The 23242-nt window shown below is 38.0% G+C and overlaps 1 protein-coding gene across 1 annotated transcript in view; it reads right to left on the reverse strand.

The window, feature by feature from the left end:
* Window positions 1–9875: 9875 nt before the first annotated feature.
* Window positions 9876–23242, reverse strand: part of ATP6V1A (ATPase H+ transporting V1 subunit A) — a 54541-nt gene continuing 41174 nt past the window's right edge. Inside the window, exons 8-15 of the mRNA XM_065875729.1 lie at window positions 22788–22896; window positions 18126–18248; window positions 17918–18032; window positions 17033–17096; window positions 15352–15555; window positions 13909–14003; window positions 11915–12086; window positions 9876–10156 (exon numbers count right to left, since the gene is read on the reverse strand). Coding sequence (XP_065731801.1) covers window positions 10064–10156; window positions 11915–12086; window positions 13909–14003; window positions 15352–15555; window positions 17033–17096; window positions 17918–18032; window positions 18126–18248; window positions 22788–22896 — 975 coding nt within the window. The 3' untranslated portion in view covers window positions 9876–10063. The remainder of the gene's footprint in view (window positions 10157–11914; window positions 12087–13908; window positions 14004–15351; window positions 15556–17032; window positions 17097–17917; window positions 18033–18125; window positions 18249–22787; window positions 22897–23242) is intronic.

Genomic DNA, 23242 nt, shown 5'->3' on the forward strand with positions numbered 1-23242 from the left:
GCTAATAAATATAGAAGAAATGATGAAATTGGATATCACAAGTATGAAATAATGGATCTAGACTTGTGCTCTCCAGTACAGTAAGCATACCCACAATTTGCTAAATTTACATCAATTAAAATTAAAATTCACTTCTAGTCACACTACCACACTTCAAGTGCTCTATTGACTCTAGTGGCTACCGTATTAACAGCACAGATGTAGAATACTTCCATCAACTTAAAAGTTCTATTGGGCAGCCCTAATCAAGACAATGATCATCAATGGTTGCTATTTCACCACTGGGTGAAATATGAGGATGTTAAGGTAGATGGATTGGCTGACAACATCTAAATCCACCATCAGTTTTAACACACACACACACAAACACACACACACACACACTCAAACACATACATTCATTGTGACAAATTTTAAAGACCTTCACAAATTTCCGGAACTCCCTTAAGGATGATGCTACCGTCACTGAGAAACCCTGATCTTTGTCTTGGCTCACGGCTACGTGGAATAAAGACTATATATCTCCCAATTTCTTTGCAGATAGGTGTGGCCTTGTAACTAATAACTGGCCAATTTTATGTTAATAGAAATGTTCTAAAAGGGAAGGACAGGGGCTTCCCTGGTGGTGCAGTGGTTGAGAGTCCGCCTGCCGATGCAGGGGACACGGGTTCGTGCCCCGGTCCGAGAAGATCCCACATGCCGCGGAGCGGCTGGGCCCGTAAGCCATGGCCACTGAGTCTGCGCGACCGGAGCCTGTGCTCCGCAACGGGAGAGGCCACAACGGTGAGAGGCCCGCATACCGCCAAAAAAAAAAAAAAAAAAAAGGGAAGGACATATTCTTCTTGTTTCTGATGGTTGCGATATGTTATGTAGGCCTAAATGGCAGGAGCTGGAGCTGTGTTGGATGAAAGACATATATTGAGGATGAAGAACAAATCTGAGTACCTGAAGTACTGAGTAAAGTACTGGAATGCTTACACTTACGTGAAAGAAATAAACTTTAACCTTATTTTACCCACTTTGTTTTGGATTTCTGTCACTCAAGCTGAACCTAACCCTAACTAAAACAGGTAGATATTTTTATCATATCTATTTTACAGATGGGAAAACAGAGGCTAACTTGACCGCCCAAGGTCATACAGCTAGTAAGTAACAGAATTGGGATTTGAAATTGGACCGTCTAATTTAAGAACTTATGCTCTTACTGACCATGATATTTTATCCCTGCTACTAGATAAAGGGGAAACAGACTACTGGAACAGGAGCAACTGATGATATATATATATTTTTACATTTTATTTATTTATTTTTGGCTGCATCGAGTCTTTGTTGCTGTGCGCAGGCTTTCTCTAGTTGCGGCGGGCGGGGGCTACTCTTCGTTGTGGTGTGCGGGATTCTCATTGCAGTGGCTTCTCTTATTGCAGAGCACAGGCTCTAGGTGTGTGTGCTTCAGTAGTTGTGGCACGTGGGCTCAGTAGTTACGGCTCGCTGACTCTAGAACACAGGCTCAGTAGTTGTGGCGTGCAGGCTTAGTTGCTCCGCGGCATGTGTGATCTTCCCAGACCAGGGCTCGAACCCATGTCCCCTGCATTGGCAGGCGGATTCTTAACCACTGTGCCACCAGGGATGTCCCAACTGATGATATTTTAAGTATGAGATAATTGTTGGAACAAATTTCTCAGGGGATGATGGGGACAGTAATGAGAACTGCTTATGCTTCAAAGCTTAGAAAGAAATTACACTTACATTTAGTTTAACATATTATGTAGCTGTACTTCAGGAATTCTTTTCCAAAAGAGCAAGCCTATCCTTTTGGCTTCTGTTATGTTTATGAAGTAAGTTATTTTAATGATGTATAATTTTAAAATCTTCACTTTATAACATTTAAATGGATATTGCTTATACTTCAACACAATTTGCCGTAAAATCAAGGTGCATGTTTCCCCTTCTGCTCAATATACAGACTCAGTAGCCTGTGTTTCTGTTTACAGAGTTTCTAGGGATTAATTTAATTTTCTCATGAACATACATTTTGAGGACAACGTATAGGTGACTCTTGCTATGACATAGGCCCTTTCTTTATGGGCAAAGAATTGTTAACTAAGTTAGAATCTAATTAATGGAGGGTTCAAATAAGCTAGTCACTGAATTTGGGTTAAAATACAGGCAGTGTGGCACATGCAAAATTCCCTTTGGGAAGCCCAAAAAGACACCTCAAAGTCACAAAGCAGCTGCAGAGGTGCATTGTGTTATTTCTTACTTGAGCAAATCTATAAATACCAGAGATTTATTTAATTATGTTTATCACAGAACTACTGCTTACCTGGCAGTAGTTTAATCTAAGTAATACCAAGAGGTGCTGCTACAAGAAAGAAATATATTTGAAATGGTTCCTGTCGGTTCATTCTATTTAATGTTTAACTATTTGATTAGGTAAGTCACATGATTCAAATGTGAAGAAATATGTTTTATTATTTTTGAATTAGTCAATTCCTGAAGAGTTTTACATTTGATGATGAATTTCTGTATGGAATCAGGCCAACACTGGTCCTTTCAGAAGTATTCAGTAAGCACTGACATTTTAACAAGCACTAAAAGAGTCCGGCTTTTCACTTGTAGGGGTTGTTAAAATTTCTGGTTTGAAGACTGCCTTCATGATCTGGCCATATCTTCTTATTGCCTGCACTTTTCTGTACTTAATATTTTTCTTTAGAAATAGCTCAAAATTTTTTTTTACTAGTTTGGCCTCCTCCCTAAGCAAATCCTTGAAACCTTGGATATGAAGTACATTTTATTTTTTTAATTTTTATTTTTTTGCAGTACGCGGGCCTCTCACTGTTGTGGCCTCTCCGGTTGTGGAGCACAGGCTCCAGACGCGCAGGCTCAGCGGCCATGGCTCACGGGCCTAGCCGTTCCGCGGCATGTGGGATCTTCCCGGACCGGGGCATGAACCCGTGTCCCCTGCATCGGCAGGCGGACTCTCAACCACTGTGCCACCAGGGAAGCCCATGAAGTACATTTTAATGTACAGAGGCAAAAATGTATATTTTTGCCTCTGTACATTAAAATGTACACTATACATCTGTCTCTACCCCAAAACTACCTCACGGACACAGAATTGTGCTGTGCAATCCCCCGTCAAGGAAAGACTTGTTGGTCAGCTGCCAGGAGTGTGGTCAGCAGACAGCTGCCAGCTGTCAGCTCCTTCTAGGCTAGATCTGCAGATGCCACCTCACCTGAGGTCACATCCTCACAGGGCAGCCTGAACCGGGATTCCATGAGGTTGGGGGGAGAGAGACAGAGAGAGAGAGAGAGAGAGAGAGAGGGAGAGAGAGGGAGAGAGAGAGAGGCACTGGGGTACTAAGTGCTGGCCGTCTGAGTCTGATGCATGTCAACTCTGATCTGCAATATTTCCTCCACAGCTTCCCCACTGGAGTGGCTAAGGCTTTGCCAAACCTGCTTTGTATTTTGATTTCCTCTCTGCCCAATCCCACTTCACCCCTTTCCTTTCTCGTGTTGATTCCAAATAAGCAACTTGTACCTCCATCTCTATCTCAGCATGTTTCCAAAGAACCCAACCTACAATACCATGCTTGAGACTGTCCTAAATCATATTTTTAGGACAAGTGTCAAAAGGTCTTTATAAAGACTTCGAAATAAAGCATGCAATTTAAAAATAAAGGCCATGGATTTCCCTGGTGGCGCAGTGGTTAAGAATACGCCTGCCAGTGCAGGGGACACTGGTTCGAGCCCTGGTCCAGGAAGATCTCACATGCTGGAGCAACTAAGCCCGTGCACCACAACTACTGAGCCTGTACTCTAGAGCCCGCAAGCCACAGCTACTGAAGCCCCGTGCACCTAGAGCCCATGCTCCACAACAAGAGAAGCCACCGCAATGAGAAGCCCGTGCGCTGCAACAAAGAGTAGCTCCCACTCGCCTCAACTACAGAAAGCCCGTGCATAGCAACGAAGACTCTACTCAGATATAAATAAATAAATAAATAAAAATAAAGGCCATGAATATGATTTTATGTGATTGAAAGTAACGTGGCTTTTATACAAGGTGTCTAAAACTCAGTGCAATTTTAAGTCATCTAGTAAATGTTAGATATACTACTTGGAAGTTATAAAAGTATAAGAGCTGTTCAGATGATGGTTGAAAATCAAACTAAAAAATTATTGTAATGGATTAAAGAACAAGGAATTTTAAACCCCAGGACAAATGCTGTTTAAAAATGAGACTAAATTATATTCTTCTATCATTTTATTTACAAATTAAGCCTGTGTATGAAAAAATTCAAATATATCACAGAATTTTGATTCCTTTCTGAAATCTCCTGCATACAAAGAAATGAGCAGAAGAGAAATTGCTAGTTCATTCAGTAAATACCTGAAACCACTGTAACAGAATCCTGTTTGAAATCCATAGGTATAACAATTACTATTGCTCAAATTCTTACCGCCAGACAATTCTGGATCTAAATTAGTCAGAATACACATGAATCAGTAGAGCACTGTTTAAGACCAATAACAGGGGATGTCTTAAAGGATAAATGGTTCAGCAAAATCTTAAAATACTGAGATAGATTGTGGTAAAACTGTTAGTATTCAGAGAATACTTATTTAAGTCCCCTGTGTTACCTTTTATATCTAAGCGTTGAATAAAGATACTTATGTCCTAAAACTTGCCCCATAGTAAGAATTATGTGGGTTATTTGTTAAATTGACTCCTATATCTTTTCCCTAGAATGGATTCCAATTCAGTTGGCTTGGTGCAGGGCCTAGGAATCTGTATCATTAACACAGTCCCATATTTCCTATAGTCAGACAAGTTTGAGAAACAGCTCATTAAGACATCTATATTTAAAACATCAAAGCTGGTTTTAACAGTCATCCACTGCTGCTTTAAGGGCTGTGATGTGTATTCAGGGACACCTGAATACGTATTTGCATGCAACCAGCTATAGCACTGTTAACAAGCCAACAGTGTCTGCATTCTATGACTGTGTGGTCTGGTTAGCTTCATTCTGTTCCAAGAACGTACTTTCCCCAAATCCTGGTCAGCTGTCTGGCAAAGTAAGTTACTTGTTGCAAACAGAACTGAGAGCTCCTGGATTGAAAAATTCAAATCTATCACCACTGCTAGAAAAGAGCACATTTAAAAATCAAACAAACAAAAATGTGATCATTTTACTAGGTAAAATTCAAAAGCACTTTAAAACCACCACTATACATCTCTTAGTGTGAAACTACTTTAAATAGAAATCCCTTAAGTGTAATGTTTTTGGTAAACATTATTTAAGTATGATATACATACAGGAAAGTGCTTGAATCATGTGTGTGAATTTTTACAAAATGAACACACACATGTATGGCAGGATCCACAAGAATCAAAACATTACCAACACCCTAGAAGGCCCCCATATTCCACCCTCTTGATGACACTCCCTTCCCCACATGTGTAACTGCTATCCTGACTTCAAACACCATATATTAGTTTTATGCTTTTGAATTCTATATAAATGGAATCATACAGTATACTTTCTTTTGTTTAGCTTCTTTAAACGTTATTAGTGAGGTTCATTCATGTTGTTGCATTAACTCTCACGTCTATATAGTATTTCATTGTGTGAATATACCACAACCCACTTATCCATTCTTCCATACTACCATTTAGGTACTTTCCAGTTTGGGGCTATTACAAATAGTGCTGCTATAAACGTTTTGGGTCATATCTTCTGGTTGTGAACATGTATGTATGCATTTCTATTGTGTATTAGGTATTACTAACTCAACTTTGTAGATACCACCCAAAGTAGTTCTCCAAAGTGGCTGTAGAAATTTATGCTCCCACCAAAAATGTATGAGTTCTGGTTGGTCCACATCTGTATCAACACTTGGTATTCTCTGTCCTTTCCATTTTAGTCATTCTAGTGTATATAAAATTGTATCTCGTGGTAATTTTAATTCACATTTCCCTGATGACTAGAAGCTGACCATCATTATTCAACGATTTTGTGAGGTGCCTGTTCAAGTCTTTCATCCATTTATGTCATCATTTATCTTTTTTTTTTTGACTTGGAGTTCTTCATATATTCTGGATATAAATCCTCAATAAGGTATTTATAATTGTTTATGTTTTTACTCCTCCCCACTTTAAAGACTTCTGTTATATAATTTTGGTAAAAATGGCTATTTCTAGACTCACCTTCCTAAACTCTGGCTCAAACTCAACAGCTTCTCAAACACGTTTTCCTTCTAAAAATGACTTGAGTCATGACAATGTCCACAAGCACCTTGGCTAGCCAGTCATTTCTCCCTACTTTTCTTCTGATTACTTTATCTGTCTCACATTTATAAACCCAACTTCTTGGTTCTGAATGAAAAGTACGTAATAAGGAAAAGATATACAGTATGATTGAGTACAAAGAGACACCAGAAATCAGGAGGTCTGAATTCTGATATTAAGTGGCTGTGTGACACTGGGCAAATCAGTTAAACTTCCACTTCTCTTCTGTATTATGAGGGGGTTGAATATATGATCAAAATCCCCACTAATCCAAGAAACTGCTTTACTTTCAGGAGCATTAAACCCCACATCTGCCTATTTATAATCATAATTGGTGTGTGTACTATCTGCTCTTTAAAAGACATCTTTTCTCTTTGAAGAGATGCTCTTTTAAAAACTCTTTTCAAGGAGTGTCCTGATCCTTTTACAGGGTGCTTCTTTATGTTGCAGAACAATGGCTTTTCAGTTATTGATTGAACAATCTTTCCTGTGTCTTAAGAGGCCTGAAGCAGATGCTATGAGTTCTCCATCCAAATCTCTTCAGCCATGAGTACCATTTCAGTGCCCACCAGCTGACCTCCCAACTGCCGGCACCTAAATCTCTTGGCAGAGGGTTTCCTGTGGCCACCAGAGCCCGATCTACTTATACTCATGTGCTGGGCACTGACTCTCCCTGTCTTTGTGGGAACCGCCTTCAGTGGATGACTGACAGCAGGTGGCTGTCAATCAATGATGCTGAAAGGACGCTAGTTCCTTTGCACCCCAGGTGGAATATAATGAGGTGCATATTTTTCAGTTGTTCCCACAACTCCCCAGCAGGATGGTGCTCCAAAATGTTGACTTGCTTGATAAGAACACGTATTGGCTTCCTTCAATTCTGTCTTAATTCTCTATTCCCCTACTGGTGCTTTCCTAGGATCTCATCCCAAATAAACTGTCTGCACGCAAATACATGTCTCAGTGTCAACTTCTGGGGGAACTCGAACTAAAAGGGAGCCCTTAGAACAACTTCAGAGGCATTTTATCACACCTCACCTGGGAAAATTGGTTCCCTTCTTCATACTGTTACATTGTGGCAATACATTAAAACTAATAACCTGAAAATACTGGATTACCAAAAAAGAATAAAAATCACCCATTCTATAATGAATAAGCTTTCTCATGAATTTTTAAGTATTTCTCTACATAAAGTTGGTAGAGTTTTTCATTTCACACTGCTTCTTACTCCTTTAGAAATTGTTAAAAATACACTTAAGGAAATAAAAACCATGTTGCTACATTGGATCTTAAATAATTTGGCTTGCAGAATTACGAATTACAAAGCTTTAGTTCATTTGCCAAAAGTAGAGATGAGTACACTGATTTCCTTTCATTTGTAAGTCTACTTTTAGAAACCATTCATTGTTTCAATTTAAAGTAATATTCAGAATGCTATGGGATTCCATGTACTATATTTCCAAATCACAGTGGTACATGATTATAGGACTTTTTGCAGTCTATAGTGAGGGCGCCAATTCAATTTCATGATCTTAAGTAACAATCTATAAAGAGGGAAATAAAAAACTTTAAAGTTCATACTGAAAACAAGCCGAAATACAATAAGGTGGCACTTTTTTTAGCAGATCTTGCCACACCCACAAAAAAAAAAAAAAGGAAAAATGTTAATTTAAATCCACTTTTTATTCTTTCATAGATTTTAACAATTATACACAACTTTTAACATAAAGATAGTGAAACCTCAAGGATAAGGAGGCAATATATACGACCTCTTCTATTCGTTCGTCAGGATGGAAGGAAGTTTCCAAAGGGTACAATGTGTGAGATTTAACACTGGAAAAATACATATGAAACTTGTTAACTGGCTCCACTCAGGATCAGGCACAGCACAATAAATATAGAACTGCATCATCTTTTTAAAAGACTGTTGTTAACTTTAACACATTCTTACTAAAGAAACATGATCAGTGACCAATGTGAAATGCTACAACATATGGGTGAAGGGACACTTACAGTGAGGCTCTGAACAAAGCTTCTCTAGCATGTTCACACCCATACATCAACATTCTTAAAAAGGAGTAAGAATGTACATTGCAAATTCAGAAAAACACAAGAGAAACTTGGTCAAACTTTCTTCGTCATATCATTCATTACTAACACAATCCTAGTTTGCTGGTAGGTTTAAGGTAGGAATTGAAAGTTTTTGAAATTCTTTTAATTTCCACTGGTCTTAGGGCCTCTGGGTAGGAGGCCACATTGGAAAGCAAACTGATTCAGCAGCACCATTACATCCACGTCTCAACAAATCACTGCACAATTTTTATCTTCCAATGTTCTGAAAGGTTAAAAAAAGATACATGGCAGAATACTTATTCTGAACAGCAGGCCACTGTAAGAACATGTAATCTGCAAGGATTTAAACAAACATAGCTGAATTCTCTAACTGCATCTTTCCTTAACAGACCAAAAGAAATACATTACCTAATGTGCCTTATCATACAAACACAGAAACTTTTATTTTAAAACATATACTTAAAAGATAGGAAGAAATGATCTTTTTTTCACATGACCCAGATTCTGTTATCAGCAGATATAAGAATTAACTTCATCCCTATGAAACAGAATGGAAACTGTTATGCTGCTACAGCTACAGGTATTCTGAGAAATCTTTTGAGCCAGTGAATCAAAAACCATGTGAAAGAATAATATTTTTTACAATCAGGAAGCTGGTTGTTCAAAAATTCAATTAGCAAACAAACGAACATGTGAAACATGTCATTATCTTGTAAAAACATAGTGCCACTCTGGCCCCAAGAATCACTAAAGCCCAGCTGGTCCTTAAAGGTGCAAACAGCCTTTAACCACTACTAAATATCTTCTCTGTGGCATTTTACTGCCTATCACATTGCCACATGATTCTTAGAAGCTTAGGGTTCTACGATGTTTGAGGAAAAAAAAGAGGGTGTGATGTAGATCAAGTTCTCGGTGATTGTTTTAAACCTAATTTTAAAAAGAATTTGCTAGCAATGTAGTATAATAGTCCTTGATACCGAATTTTTCCTAGTGAAGTAAAATAGGCTTTAACAAGATGATGTTAATCTAAGTTTGATCACCTGGCTCCTTTTTCACTTTTTTAGAGGGCACTGATTCATCTATTGTGCTGACTCCCACAAATGCCTGCTTTAAAAACAGTACAGTTCTCAACAGTTTCCCACAAATATTCTTGATTTATACTGGGGGAAGCAACACATAATAGAAACATTAATTATTCACGTTTTAAAAAAGTAATTATTTCCTACAAAGCAGGTTACTTAGCAAAATGCTAAGCTGCAAACAACTTTACCACACAGATGTTGAGCCATTTCACAATGAACCTGACAAAACGTGCAGAAGTCTGGCCTTCCATTCCAGATCCATTGCAAAGAGAGTACACGCGGTAGTCCTGTTTACAATTTAATGGCGATGAGGAAAGGGCAAACCTAGGACAAGGAGAGACGTCACCCTACATACACGTTTACAGTAGTGTAGCCATTGTATATCCTATTTACTACATTCACCACTTTGGAGAAAGGATCAGGGAGGCCCTTCAAACACTGGAACAAAGGAATGTTTGTTTTATATAAGACCTACCAAATAAACAGGGAAACAAATGATAACACACATAGGCACTAGTCTCAAAGCTGCACGATAAAGAAGCAAAGGGTTTGAGATGAGAAATTTAGGAAAATATACACATATGAGAGCTTGCTGAGGAAAAGGAGGAAAGAAATCACAGTTCTAATCTTCAAGGCTACGGAATGCATTCTGCATATCCTCAAGAAGTTGTGCATAGTCGGCCTTGATCTTTGCCTCACCATCTTTCACTGGATCCTGAAAGAAGACATGACAGAATTCAATTTACCTTTGGAAAATAATTTTCAGAACACATAGTGAGTTATTTATATTTACTATATTTGAGTACTAGGCTGAGGTACACTGGTAAAACACAGGCAGGAGGCAGAATTAACCTTATTTTTCTTTTCTCCTTTAAGGGTAGAAATGTATAAAGTAGTCGTCCAACCAAACAGAAGACAAAATTTCCGTTTTGTGTCTTGCTTGCTAACTGTATTCAACAACCAATGGATTTACCCTCAACGATATGCAAAATATTAGGGAATTATGCAGCAATGTGTATTAGATGTATTCCTCTCTGTGTATATGATAGTTGGAATTTAATCAAAACAGAATTTACTATTCAAGGTCTGGTAGTATCACCTTGGGATGGGGGGAGTAAAATTTCTAAAATAATCTCAAAATGCACCCCATTTAAAATCTGTATGGAAAGCAACTTAATTGAGTAAAATGTATGAAAGAAACCTTTAAAGTGTTTAAGCCCTCTGACCCAATCATTCCACTTCTGAGAACATATACTAGGAAAATACACAAAACCAACTACATGAACAAAGTTGTCCATACCAACAACTGGAAATTTCCTAAATGCCTAAGAATAGGAAAATATTATTCTCCAGCCACAAAATAGTGCTATAGAAAAATACTTAATGATATTAAAGAACAACTGAAATGTTAATTTGATACAATATACCTGTAAACAGAAAAAAGACAGCACCTTTAGTTATACTACCAGAAGTCATCACTATTATATTATTGCATATATTTTTTTATCATCTTCCTATGAATGTATAATTTTAAAAAATAAAATTTGGATCAAATTACATATGGAATTTCTTTGCAACCAACTTTTTTCACTAATTATACCATAAACGTTTCCCTGTGTCTTTGGATATTCTTTGAAAAAAAGATGTTAATGCCTTTATAATATTTTTGCTGTAATGTACATGCCACAATGGCTCCGTTCACTTTTGGATGACATTTAAAAGTTTAATATACAATCTTTTACATACATCCATATCAAAATCTCTAATTATTTCCTTGGGTTATATGTTTTGAAATGGAAAGACAGGACTCAAAGGGTGTGAATATTTTAAAATCCTTGATACAGTGAGTGTCTATACAAATTTACTTCCAATCTATAATGCAAACACTATATACATAACATACACATTCAGAGAATCACTCTTAATTTCTCAGTAGGAGATTAGTAAATATACTTGGATGTCATGACTTAGAAATAATTAAATACAACTCAACTGATCAAGTATTTTAAAAACAATCTTACACATTTGAGTTTCTACAGATAATTTCACTTAATTATCTATTTATGTCTTGTGTACTTCCCAAAGAATGAGAGTCTACTTAAAAGTAAAAATGGTGTGTAATAGGATACTTGAAGTAAGCAGCAGAAATCGTCTCAGAGGAGCATCGGGATTAGATATTAACAGGCACTTGAGGTAAGGTAATTGCTGCTTCGCAATGATTTTAGCTCTGAATTGCCTGGCAGTTAAGACAAAAGGGAAAACACGTCAGCGTTTATTTTAGACGTGACATACTATAGTCTTTATCATGTGAATTCCTATTTGAACATAGCTTTGAGGTCTCTTCTGGTTTTACATAACCCGAGCATGTATGAAAATGATAAATGCCAGCTTCACACACCAGGTTTGGGACCCAAATATTTTAAAAAATCAAAAAGAAACTACTAAAAAAAGTTTATGGTAGAAACAAATATACCTTGAATTTCATGGAGGAAAGCTTATAGAGGATCTCCCCCATGTGCTCACGGATAATGGACCATGTGATTTTATTGTCACTCTGGGCAGTGGTTTCAACAGCTCTGCGGGCCATATCATAAAATGCAATCATGTTGGACAGCATCCCTACTGTCTTGTAGAATGGGCAGAACCTAGGATAAATGAAAGTCAAAATAATAAACAAAAACAAAATCCAAAGCAAGTTCATAGTTTTTACTTCATCTGTAAAATACCAGAGCATTAACTTCTTTATTTAGATATGCACACTACTTACATTTATTGCATGATACATAAGGAATGAAAAAAGAATAGTGGAAAAGATCAATAATACTTAACCAGAGTTTTTGGACAGAGATGTCTCAGGAATAGGGGGTGGATGGAGAGATGGAGCTATGTATTCTTTTATTTAAAGAGTGACGTTAATTTCTGTTAACACAATCACACAGGAAGAACAATGAAACGGTACCGCTACAATCTAATGACCTCTGAGGGTTTGTGCTTGTACAGTGCAGTTAAAGCAGTTCCCCAAATGGTGAAATAACTGAGTTGTAAAGACTCCCTTGTGACAGTCGGTGAAGGTTTAATAAATAATAGGAAAGCAGGGAACTGCAATTTCCTAAAGTTAATAAGCATTTCCTTTCTCCATTAATGTGTTCACTTTCATTTACCCATATCTTTTAATAACGAAGACACAGAAGTTAATATTCAACTTGCATCACATGCATTCTAAGCAAATTTCCAACGCATTTAGACTTAATTTTGCACACACAATTTCATGCACACTCTCCATTACACTCTCTTCAAATAATTCTCCCTTTGTGGAGATCTCTTTGTGTGGATGCTTCCTAGAGCTTCTTAAGTTCCTGATAGGTTTTTTTTGAGCCTTACTGATTATACTGTCATATTTTCTGCTTGTCTTACATTCTGGTAATCTTCCTATGTGTTCAGTTTCCACTTTAGTCTTATACAGGGCCAAATATGATTGAGGGAGAAAAACTAGCCTATGATGAAAGGGCTCAAATTATCAAAGTTTAAAAGAAATGGGAACTTTTAAATAAGCCATGGAAGTAGCAGAGACAATAATGAAAAACAAGCACTGGGCAGGAGTAGCAGGGACTGGTGAGATGTCCGACAGGGACTTCAGTAGAAAGAAAAAGAATAGGACTCTTGGGCTTATTGGGCATGTGGGAAAACCCCACATGCCGCGGAGCAACTAAGCCCATGCACCGCAACTACTGAGCCTGCACTCTAGAGCCCACGAGCCACAACTACTGAGCCCACGTGCCACAATGCCTAGAGCCTGTGCTCTGCAATAAGAGAAGCCACCAAAATGAGAAGCCGGTGCTCTGCAACAAAGAGTAGCCCCCGCTCTCTGCAACTAGAGGAAGACTGCGCGCAGCAACGACGACCCAACGTAGCCATAAATAAATAAATAAATAAATATAAAAAGAATAGAACTCTTGGGAAATGAGGCACGAAAGTATATTATTTAGGAAAAGAGTAGAAGAGGCACAGGCTGTGGTAACAGGTAGTGAGAAAAGCTTCTGTAAGAGGCAATGATCCCCAGGCTCTGTACAGTAAGCCACAATTTAATCTAATTAAAGATGGCTGGATAATGAGTGAAAACACTGTCATAACTGGAAAAATGAGCCAGCTCAAGATAAGGGAACATACTGGATCACTAGATGTCTGCTATGAAAATATAAAATAAACCTATACACTGAGTCAGAGTGTGTCTGTATGAGAAAAAAAAGGCGGGGAGGGTTTTGTTTTGTGTTTTGTTTTTTGTTTTTTTTTTGCAGTATGCGGGCCTCACTGGGGCATGAACCTGTGTCCCCTGCATCAGCAGGCAGACTCTCAACCACTGTGCCACCAGGGAAGCCCCGAGGGGAGGGTTTTAATGTGTAGGCAGCTCCTTCTTCAAAACTTGATAGAATATCCTCAAATTAAAAAAAGAAAATCAGGCTAGATTACCTGTCATAAGGAGTATATCCATTTTGTTGAAGGAAATCATCTTTGATAAGTTTTGCTACCTCCAGAGTGATCTTATCTGTTTCTGCTAGTGAAGCCTAGAAGAGGAAAAAATACATTTTTAGAAATTTACTGCCACAACGTGGGACCAATAGTTCTAACCAGTTAGCATGCAGAAACCACATAATCAACACACGATCACCTATCATTAATAAATTCACTTCAGGGGCCTCCCCGGTGGCGCAGTGGTTAAGAATCTACCTGCCAATGCAGGGGACACGGGTTTGTGCCCTGGTCCGGGAAGATCCCACATGCCGCGGAGCGGCTGGGCCCGTGAGCCATGGCCGCTGAGCCTGCGCATCCGGAGCCTGTGCTCCGCAACGGGAGAGGCCACAACAGTGAGAGGCCCACATACCGCAAAAAAAAAAAAAATTAAAAAAAAAATTAAAAAAAATAATAAATTCACTTCATAACTGCTTCCTGATTGATGTTCTTTTTTGGATTTTGTTGTGAAAACATATAACATAAATTTACCATCGTAACCATTTTTAAGTGTAGTTCAATAGGTTAAGTATGTTCACATTGTTGTGAAACAGATTTCCATAACTTTTCATCTTACAAATTTGAAACTCTATACCTATTAAACAACAACTCCCCTTCCGCCCTCCCGGTCCCAGTTAACCACTACTCTACTTTCTACTTCTACGAATTTGACTACTTCAGATACGTTACATGTAAGTATTTGTCTTTTTTGTGACTCGTTTATTTCACCTAACATAATGTCCCCTCAAGGTTCATCCATGTTGCAACATGTGTTTGAATTTCCCTTCCTTCTCAAGGCTGAAATGGAATATTAATTCCATTGTGTGTGCATGTATGTACGCGTGCGCACGTGAGTGTGTTGCAAAGGACATCTGGGTTGCTCCCACCTTTTAGTGCTTAGATGTTTCTATGAACGTGGGTACACAAATAGGCTGATTTTTTTTGAAACACCACATAGAGAGAAATGCCCAGCCAACCCTTAGCTATTCCAGTCATCCTAGCCCAGGCACCAGACATGTGAGGGAAGAAACTTTCAAATGACTATGGTCTCAGCCACCATATTACTGCAAAAACTGTATGAGGGGACCCAAGCAAGACTTCCCATCTGAGTCCACTAAACCCAAAAACCATGAGCAAAAAAACACTACTTAAGCCACTATATGTCGGAGTGGTTTGTTATTCAATAATAATCTAAACACCAATCATCTTTCTACTTTCCATAACACAAGCAGGTCCCTCAAATATCTGCTGGATAAAGGAATAATCTAAAATCCTATTAGCTTAAAAAATATTTAATAAATACTAATTCTCCCAGCAAGAATCCGCATATCCAAGGTTCTGTTTGTCCTTAAAAAGCTTCAGTGCAACTCACAGACCTGTCTTCCACAAGATTTTACAACCTACCTTTCCCACAAGCTGTACAATTTCTGCCAAGTCTTCTTCTTCCTGCAGAATCTCCTTAGCTTTGGTCCTCAGAGGAACAAACTCTGTGAAGTGTTTGTCATAGTACTCATCCAAGGCACGCATGTACTTGCTGTAGCTGATCAGCCAGTTGACAGACGGGAAATGCTTCCGTTGAGCTAGTTTCTTATCTAAGCCCCAGAATACCTGATTTAAAGACAAAAGCAAAAACAAAACATAAAAATTTTTCTTAAATACAATTTTTTTTGAAGTATTGAAATGTATTTGTTTGTCCTAAATATGCAATTCTATACTTTTCTGGTCAAATTATTTATCTTTTTAGTATATAACAAGTATACATGAAATAGAATAAAACTGCAAATAGGAAAATATATTTCTTTTAGTTTCAGTATGGGTAATATCTACAAATCAAAATTTCCTTAATAGTATGTCAAATCTGATAGCAAAAACACTGACTCCTTTGAAGATTATGACACTGCAATATAAACAGACGGACCAGAAAATGCTTATTAAGATAGATACTTCACTTTAATGAAAACCTCTAAATGTTCTGAATAAATTCAGTTCCCTATCATTAAGGGCCAATCCTAAAAGATGTGACAGTCATTTTTCTGAGGCCAAACATATATATGTATTTTATGCGTTCCTAACTTTGCTCCCCATTTCCCTGAAATTAAAAATTCAAAATTTCAGCAAAGGTTAAACATCTTGAAAGTTGTAAATTTAGCCTCTACCACTTCCTTTTATCTGAAACTGACAGAAATATAGGCAAATATTCTATTTTTCCCATATGAATAATACATATGCTTATAAATGTATCAACATTAAAAAAATTATAGCTCTGATTTATATACATCTTTCATTTAGGCTTACTTTTTAAAAATTATTTATTTATTTATTTTTTATACAGCAGGTTCTTATTGGTTATCTATTTTATACATATTAGTGTATACATGTCAATCCCAATTTTCCAGTTCATCCCCGCCCCCACCCCCCCCAGGCTTACTTTTAATGGCCAAGTTGGCTGGCTATCCACTAGAATTCATGCCCTTGTCACCGGGAAGCTGCCTAGGCAGAAACTACACTTTCCAAGTTTTGCTTTCATCTGGGTGTGGCTAACAGAATGAGTGGGGTGACCAGGCCTAAGCCCGAAGTAGGTGTGCCTTCTACACAGTCCCCCTGTACCAGCCAGATGCAGACAACTACCAGGCTAGGTGGAGCCCAAGGTGGAAGAAGCGCTGGTTCTGGATTACTGTGGAATGGAAAAGAGCTGCCCTCTAATAGGGTTACCTGCCTTGGACCATACCACGAGGAGAAACTTCTATGGGGTTTTTGCCATTATATCTTTTTTGGGCCCATTTGTTTCTACTCCTAGGATTACTCTAACTCAAAGTGTAGTATTACTTTAACACGAATAAAACTTTGCTACCCAGATGTATTTTCCACTTACAGAATATTAAATCTATTATAAACTCTAGATAAAGAGCTAAGAAAGAACAGACAGCACTGAAGACTTTCAGTAGTAAGAATGTTGCTAAAACAGACTTTACCGCTGCCTACTCTTCAGTGACCAAATGAAATACTTCACAGTGATGTGGATAACATGAGGACAGCCTGGGGTGGGGTGGAGCTCAGAAGCTGACTACACTAGGGAAAGATATACCTGAACAATACCAAGAGTAGCAGATGTAACTGGATCAGAAAAATCACCACCAGGTGGAGAAACTCTAAATTTAAAAGAAGAAAAAGTCATTAGAAATGCTTATGGAAAATAACTTGTATATAAAAGCAATTTTTTGCAAGTCAATTTTAATGTAAATAACTTTAGAAATATGACCTTCGGAAAGAAAATCTTATACAAAAATCTCAAATAAAAACCAGTACTAAGTTGAAAATTAAGAATGACAACTATTAAACACCTTCTAGTTTGAGAAATGAGACAGATTTAATTATAATCTGTTTCACTATTCTAATCAAACAGATGAAACAGGAAGGAAGGAAAAGGTCTGAGAACAAAGTATGGCTTTATGTGGGGATCGTGAATCTTCACATTGTTTTTATCATGATACAGTCTTACCTTAACATGTCTATAATTTTCTAAATTATTTCTATGATATTGTGACTTGAATATAACAACTCAGTCAAGTCAAATCTATAGAACCAGAACATGTAGAGATGACCTAAACATGTGCATTTTAACGAGCTCCTCGGATGACTCAAGTGCAACCTTGGTTAAGAATCACTGCTCTCGGGCTTCCCTGGTGGCGCAGTGGTTGGGAGTCCACCTGCTGATGCAGGGGGCGCGGGTTCGTGGGTTCGTGCCCCGATCCGGGAGGATCCCACATGCCACGGAGAGGCTGGGCCCGTGAGCCATGGCTGCTGAGCCTGCGTGTCTGGAGCCTGTGCTCCGCAATGGGAGAGGCCACAACAGTGAGAGGTCCGCGTACCACAAAAAAAAAAAAAAATCACTGCTCTCAGGGGGGCTAAATATTGTCTCTTTAAAATAAATAACCTTTTTTCTTATGAAAAGTACAGTTTTGATACTTACGCTCCTACAATGCTGACACTCCCTTCTCTCTCAGGATTTCCAAGACATTTCACTCTGCCAGCTCGCTCATAGAATGAGGCCAGGCGGGCACCGAGATATGCAGGATATCCACTATCTGAAAAATGAAAAGAAATTTTAAGGAGAGGTTATAAGCCAGTCCCCAAATCCTAACAGTCTTGCTTATGTAATAAGCAATACAAAGACTTACCTGCAGGCATTTCAGCTAAGCGACCAGAGATTTCTCTAAGAGCCTCAGCCCATCTGGAGGTAGAGTCAGCCATCATACTGACGTGATAGCCCATGTCACGGAAATATTCTGACAGTGTAATTCCTAAATTGGGAAGAATATTACAAGTTATAATCCTATAAAGTATCATCCTGACTTTTTCACCCTTAAGAAAAATTTAAAGCAATAAGTTCCTAAGACTGCTGGCTGTTCACCATAATCTGTGCTGCTTCTTTTGGGCACACAGCTGAATTATATTGTCTAGCCTCCTCTGCATTTACATGTGGCAAGTAACTGACCCCTATCTAATGGAATGTAAGAGTCATGTGTTCCACCACCAGGCAAGCCACACATCCTTCCATGCTACTTCTTCCTTCTGGTTTACTGAGAGGGCGAGAACTCCCAGGACCCATGCAAGATATGTGTCGAAATGAAAGAGCTCTTTTCAGCCTGCGTCCCAGCCCAAAAATGACAGAATAATGAAGATTGCCCGGATCATCTGAAATAAATGTCTATTATATTGAGCAATTATATGTTTGGGTTTATCATAGCCTAGTATACATTTTTAAAAGTAGGAAAAGACTTTCCTCCCATTCATTGTTGAGATAATTAGACATAGGCATCAAAAAATTCTCAACTAATTAGCTTGTTTGATTATTTTTCAAAAGAAACAAATGTTATTAATGTGAGTAATAATCTTAATTATCCAGATCATTCTGCTATGCAGATTGGGTCCTCTCCTGTAAAATCACATACAGTAAACCACTTAGAAGAAGCTAATATACAGAAAGAAGTCCTGGGTTCTACTTCCTATTCTGCCATTAATCTTAGCAAAATAACTTCATTTCCCAGTGTGGTTTCCTAATCTGTGAAAATGGAATAACTCTCACCCTATCTATCTACACATATCAGATGAAAAGATTTCTATAAATGCCCTCTGCAAAGTACAAAGTACTATACAACTCTAAGATATTAGAAATGTATATTTGTTGCTACATCATAAGCAACAGTAGATTCCAGCAAATCTACTGCCCTAATTCCCTTATTTTACCAGTAAAGAAACAGATGCTTATATAAGTAAAACAAAATAGTTGCTGGAAAACTCAGAACTTTACTATTTATCACATCCTTCAGAATAAAAAATACTGACTTAGGCTTCCAAAATATGATCCAAGGAACAAAGTCTTTAAGAAATCCACTTATCATTATTAAGGCTTAAAAAACACAGTAATTATCACATATTTCAATCTGATGGTAGAATCAGATCCTCTCTTATACAAATACGCTATGTCTCTGTGATAACATGCACTAATGCCTGTGTGTATATATTTATTAAAAAGACTTGATAGAAGAGACAGATACACATGACTAAACCTCAAAGAAGTCTCATAGACCACTTTCATAGACCTAAAGATATCAGTGCCTACAAGGAAAAAAAAAAAAAACCCTCAGACAAAATCAAAAGATAAGCAAACTAGGACAATATCTGCAACTCATAACAGATGAAAGACTGATTTCAAAGAACTTTACCAATCCATATGATAAACAACTACTACCAATACAAAAATGGACAGAAGGCAGTTTTCAAATGGTGAATACACACAGAAAAGATGCTAGCTCACTGTAAGAAATACAGACCGAATAGGCATCTAATAAAGCAGGGATGGTAAAATGCTAATTATCAGATCTAGGTGTGGGGTACATGGGTATTCACTGTAATATTCTTTCAACTTTTCTGTATGATAAGGATCATAAGAAAGTTAGCATTTGTGAGGAAATTAGCATTGGTGAGTATGTGAAGAAGCAGAATTCTTTTCCACTGTTATTCCTTTTGAAGAGCTATTAGAAACTAAAATCTATATTAACAGTTGTATTCTTAGCAATTTTACTTCTAAGAACTTACCTGACAAAAATACAAAGAAACATGCGCATAAAACATAGCCACAGTGTAAAAAGCCACAGTGTACAAAGCCACAGTGTAAAAAACATGCTTAAGAATGTTTTATGGTGTGAAGTTTGTGGGAGCAAAAAAATTATCAATAATCCAAGTGCCCCCTAAAAGGATGCTGGTTAAATAAATTACGATATATCCATACAAAGGGATACTGTGCAGCCATTTAAAAGAAGTAGGTAGACTTGTCCTAAAATAGTAGATGAGTATGTCACTTTCTCCTTCTTCTCATAAGAGTAACCACCAAAAAAGGAGAACAAGAAATACAGAAACACAAACTACATAGTCAAAAATTAGGGGCCATGTTTAGCTTCACAACAAAATATGAGGAAAGCCAACTAAATGAGATAAAAAACAAACAAGGGGGGGCTTCCCTGGTGGCGCAGTGGTTGGGAGTCCGCCTGCCGATGCAGGGGACACGGGTTCGTGCCCCGGTCCGGGAGGGTCCCACATGCCGCGGAGCGGCTGGGCCCGTGAGCCATGGCCGCTGAGCCTGCGCGTCCGGAGCCTGTGCTCCACGGCGGGAGAGGCCACAACAGTGAGAGGCCCGCGTACCGCAAAAAAAAAAAAAACAAACAAGGGGGTGGAAAGACACCAAGAATTCACCTGAGGCTGCACATCTCAGATTAAGCTTCTGCAAACCAGAAGGTACATCCTGAGGGGCAAAACCAAGAATCCGTTGTCTAGAACACAGTAAAAGGGGTACAGGGCTAGTGGCAGGGGTTCCTTGGACCCAGTTTGGCATCAAAGGGAAGTAGAGAGATGGGGACCCAAAAAAAAGGAAGGCACTCTTTTTCAGTAAGTAAAAAGTGAATGAGGCAGGGTAGAAGAGAAAGAATTCATTGTAAGTGGCCTTGTAGCTGCGGATTTTTGTTGGCAGGAAAGAAAAAGTAAAATAACTTACACAACTCTATGCTATAATAAACTTCACAGATTACCAGGAAGAATTCCTGCTACCCTGGACCACAGTAACAACCATTCCCTCCCATCTCCTGCAAAGATGAGTAATAGTAATAATAAACATCAGCACAGGAACAAAAATAAAAGAAAAAAAGAGACAGAAGAGCAGAGTACAACAATGAACCTGCCAAGAAACAAATGAAAACTGTGACCACAATTAATTAATAAAAGAAAATCTTAATATTGCATCCTACCACAAAATAAAAATCTCAAGGAGTATACAGTAAGATCACAAAAGATGTTTCATGAGCCAGCAGAACTCAGCAAAGAGCTAGAAGAACATAAAGGCTTCACTGGAAGCAATACAAAGAATACACGTTGATTACCCTGTTAAAAAATGGATAAAAGGCTAAATGAAAAGAATTAGAGAGGAAATGATGCATATGGAAACAGCTAAAGGAGATGCTATATGTTTAGCTTCAAGAAGATAACCATAATGGAAAAGAAAAAGTTTCAGAAACCATTCTCAAAAATTTTCCAAAATAAAAGACATATTCATAGATTGAAAAGGTATACTATGTCTCAGGAAAAAATTATCAGAACTATCAATACTGGGATATATCCTAATAAAGTTATAAGACTTCAAGGTTAGGACTTCCCTGGTGGCGCCGTGGTTAAGAATCCGCCTGCCAATGCAGGGGACACTGTTTTGAGCCCTGGTCCGGGAAGATCCCACATGCCGCGGAGCAACTAAGCACGTGTGCCAGAACTACCGAACCTGAGCTCTAGAGCCCGCGAGCCACAACTACTGAACCCGTGTGCCACAAGTACTGAAGCCTGCGCACCTAGAGTCCAAGCTCCAAAACAAGAGAAGACACTGCAATGAGAAGCCCGTGCAACGCAATGAAGAGTAGCCCTCACTTGTGGCAACTAGAGAAAGCCCGTGCGCAGCAACGAAGACCCAACAATGAAGGTCTGATGCAGCCAAAAAATAAGTAAATAAAAAAAAGAAGACTTCAAAGTTAAAGAGACATTCCTTTGGGTAAAAAGAAAAATCACCTATAAAAGGAAAAAAAAGTAGGCCAGCGTCAGATCTCTCCCCAGCACTTAATGCTGAAATAAGAGTTCTCTAGGCAAGAAATACTGATCAAAAAATTTTAGACTCTGCCAAACTGTTAAAATTTAAAGGCAGCTGAAAAAACCCAGACTTACAAAGAAACAAGAATTCAAATTTTGTCCAACCATGAAACAAATGGAAAAACTGTAGTCAAGGGACTGCCAGTGGGCATGACTCCATTTCACTAGGTCTAAGGCTAATCCAAATACTGGATTTATGGTTATAGAACAGAATACGAACATTATAAATCCTGAAAATGTAGAAATCAAAGCACCAAAAGCTGGATGGAAGTGGGAGCAAAGATGGAAGATAATACATAAACATACTGATATTCAAAGTGTTACAGTTCAAAGCTGATAATTCAAGTTATAGAGATACAGATATATTCAGAGATAGAGCAACGGTAAAACATGAAATGAAAAAAGGAAAACCAGTAGTAGAAGATACATCATTTTAAAGTCATCAAAAAGATTGTGGCAGCTCTATTAATGTCTTAAATTGACATATTCTCAAGATATAATAATATGTGAAATATTAAAAAAATATTCTAGGAACATGGTTGTGTGTATGTACTTTAGAATGAAAGAAAAGTTCTTTGGAAAAGAACAAGTTTGGTGCTAGATTTAAACTTAAGAACAGATATGTTAATCACTTTTATTCCAATTCATATACTCACCAGTATAAATAGAGGCTTCTCTAGCAGCAACAGGCATATTAGAGGTATTGGCTACCAACGCTGTCCTCTTCATAATTGACTCTACCTTACCATCAACTTCCATCGTGAGCTAGAGGCAAGCAATCTATTAGTGATCCCTAGAACATTCAGTCCCCTTTTCACAACTTGTTTATATTTAATCCCTCTTATAATCTGTATTCCCAAAGCCATATTCCCATCACTCCAACCTCTTCCCTCTATCCCACTGTGTGGTAAAGAAAACAGTCAGTATTTCCATTTCATAAATGAAGCCCATTATTTTATGGAAAAAGGAATATTACTACAGTAACCTAGTAGATCATATAAAGGCTATGTAAATTCACACCTATAAATATTTTGCCTATTGTATCTTTCTCCCAATAACTGAAAACCACCAGACCACAAAAAGAAACTTTCAAGTGTTTCACTGAAAAATT

This window comes from Phocoena phocoena, chromosome 4, assembly GCF_963924675.1.
Source record: "Phocoena phocoena chromosome 4, mPhoPho1.1, whole genome shotgun sequence".
Lineage (NCBI taxonomy): Eukaryota > Metazoa > Chordata > Mammalia > Artiodactyla > Phocoenidae > Phocoena > Phocoena phocoena.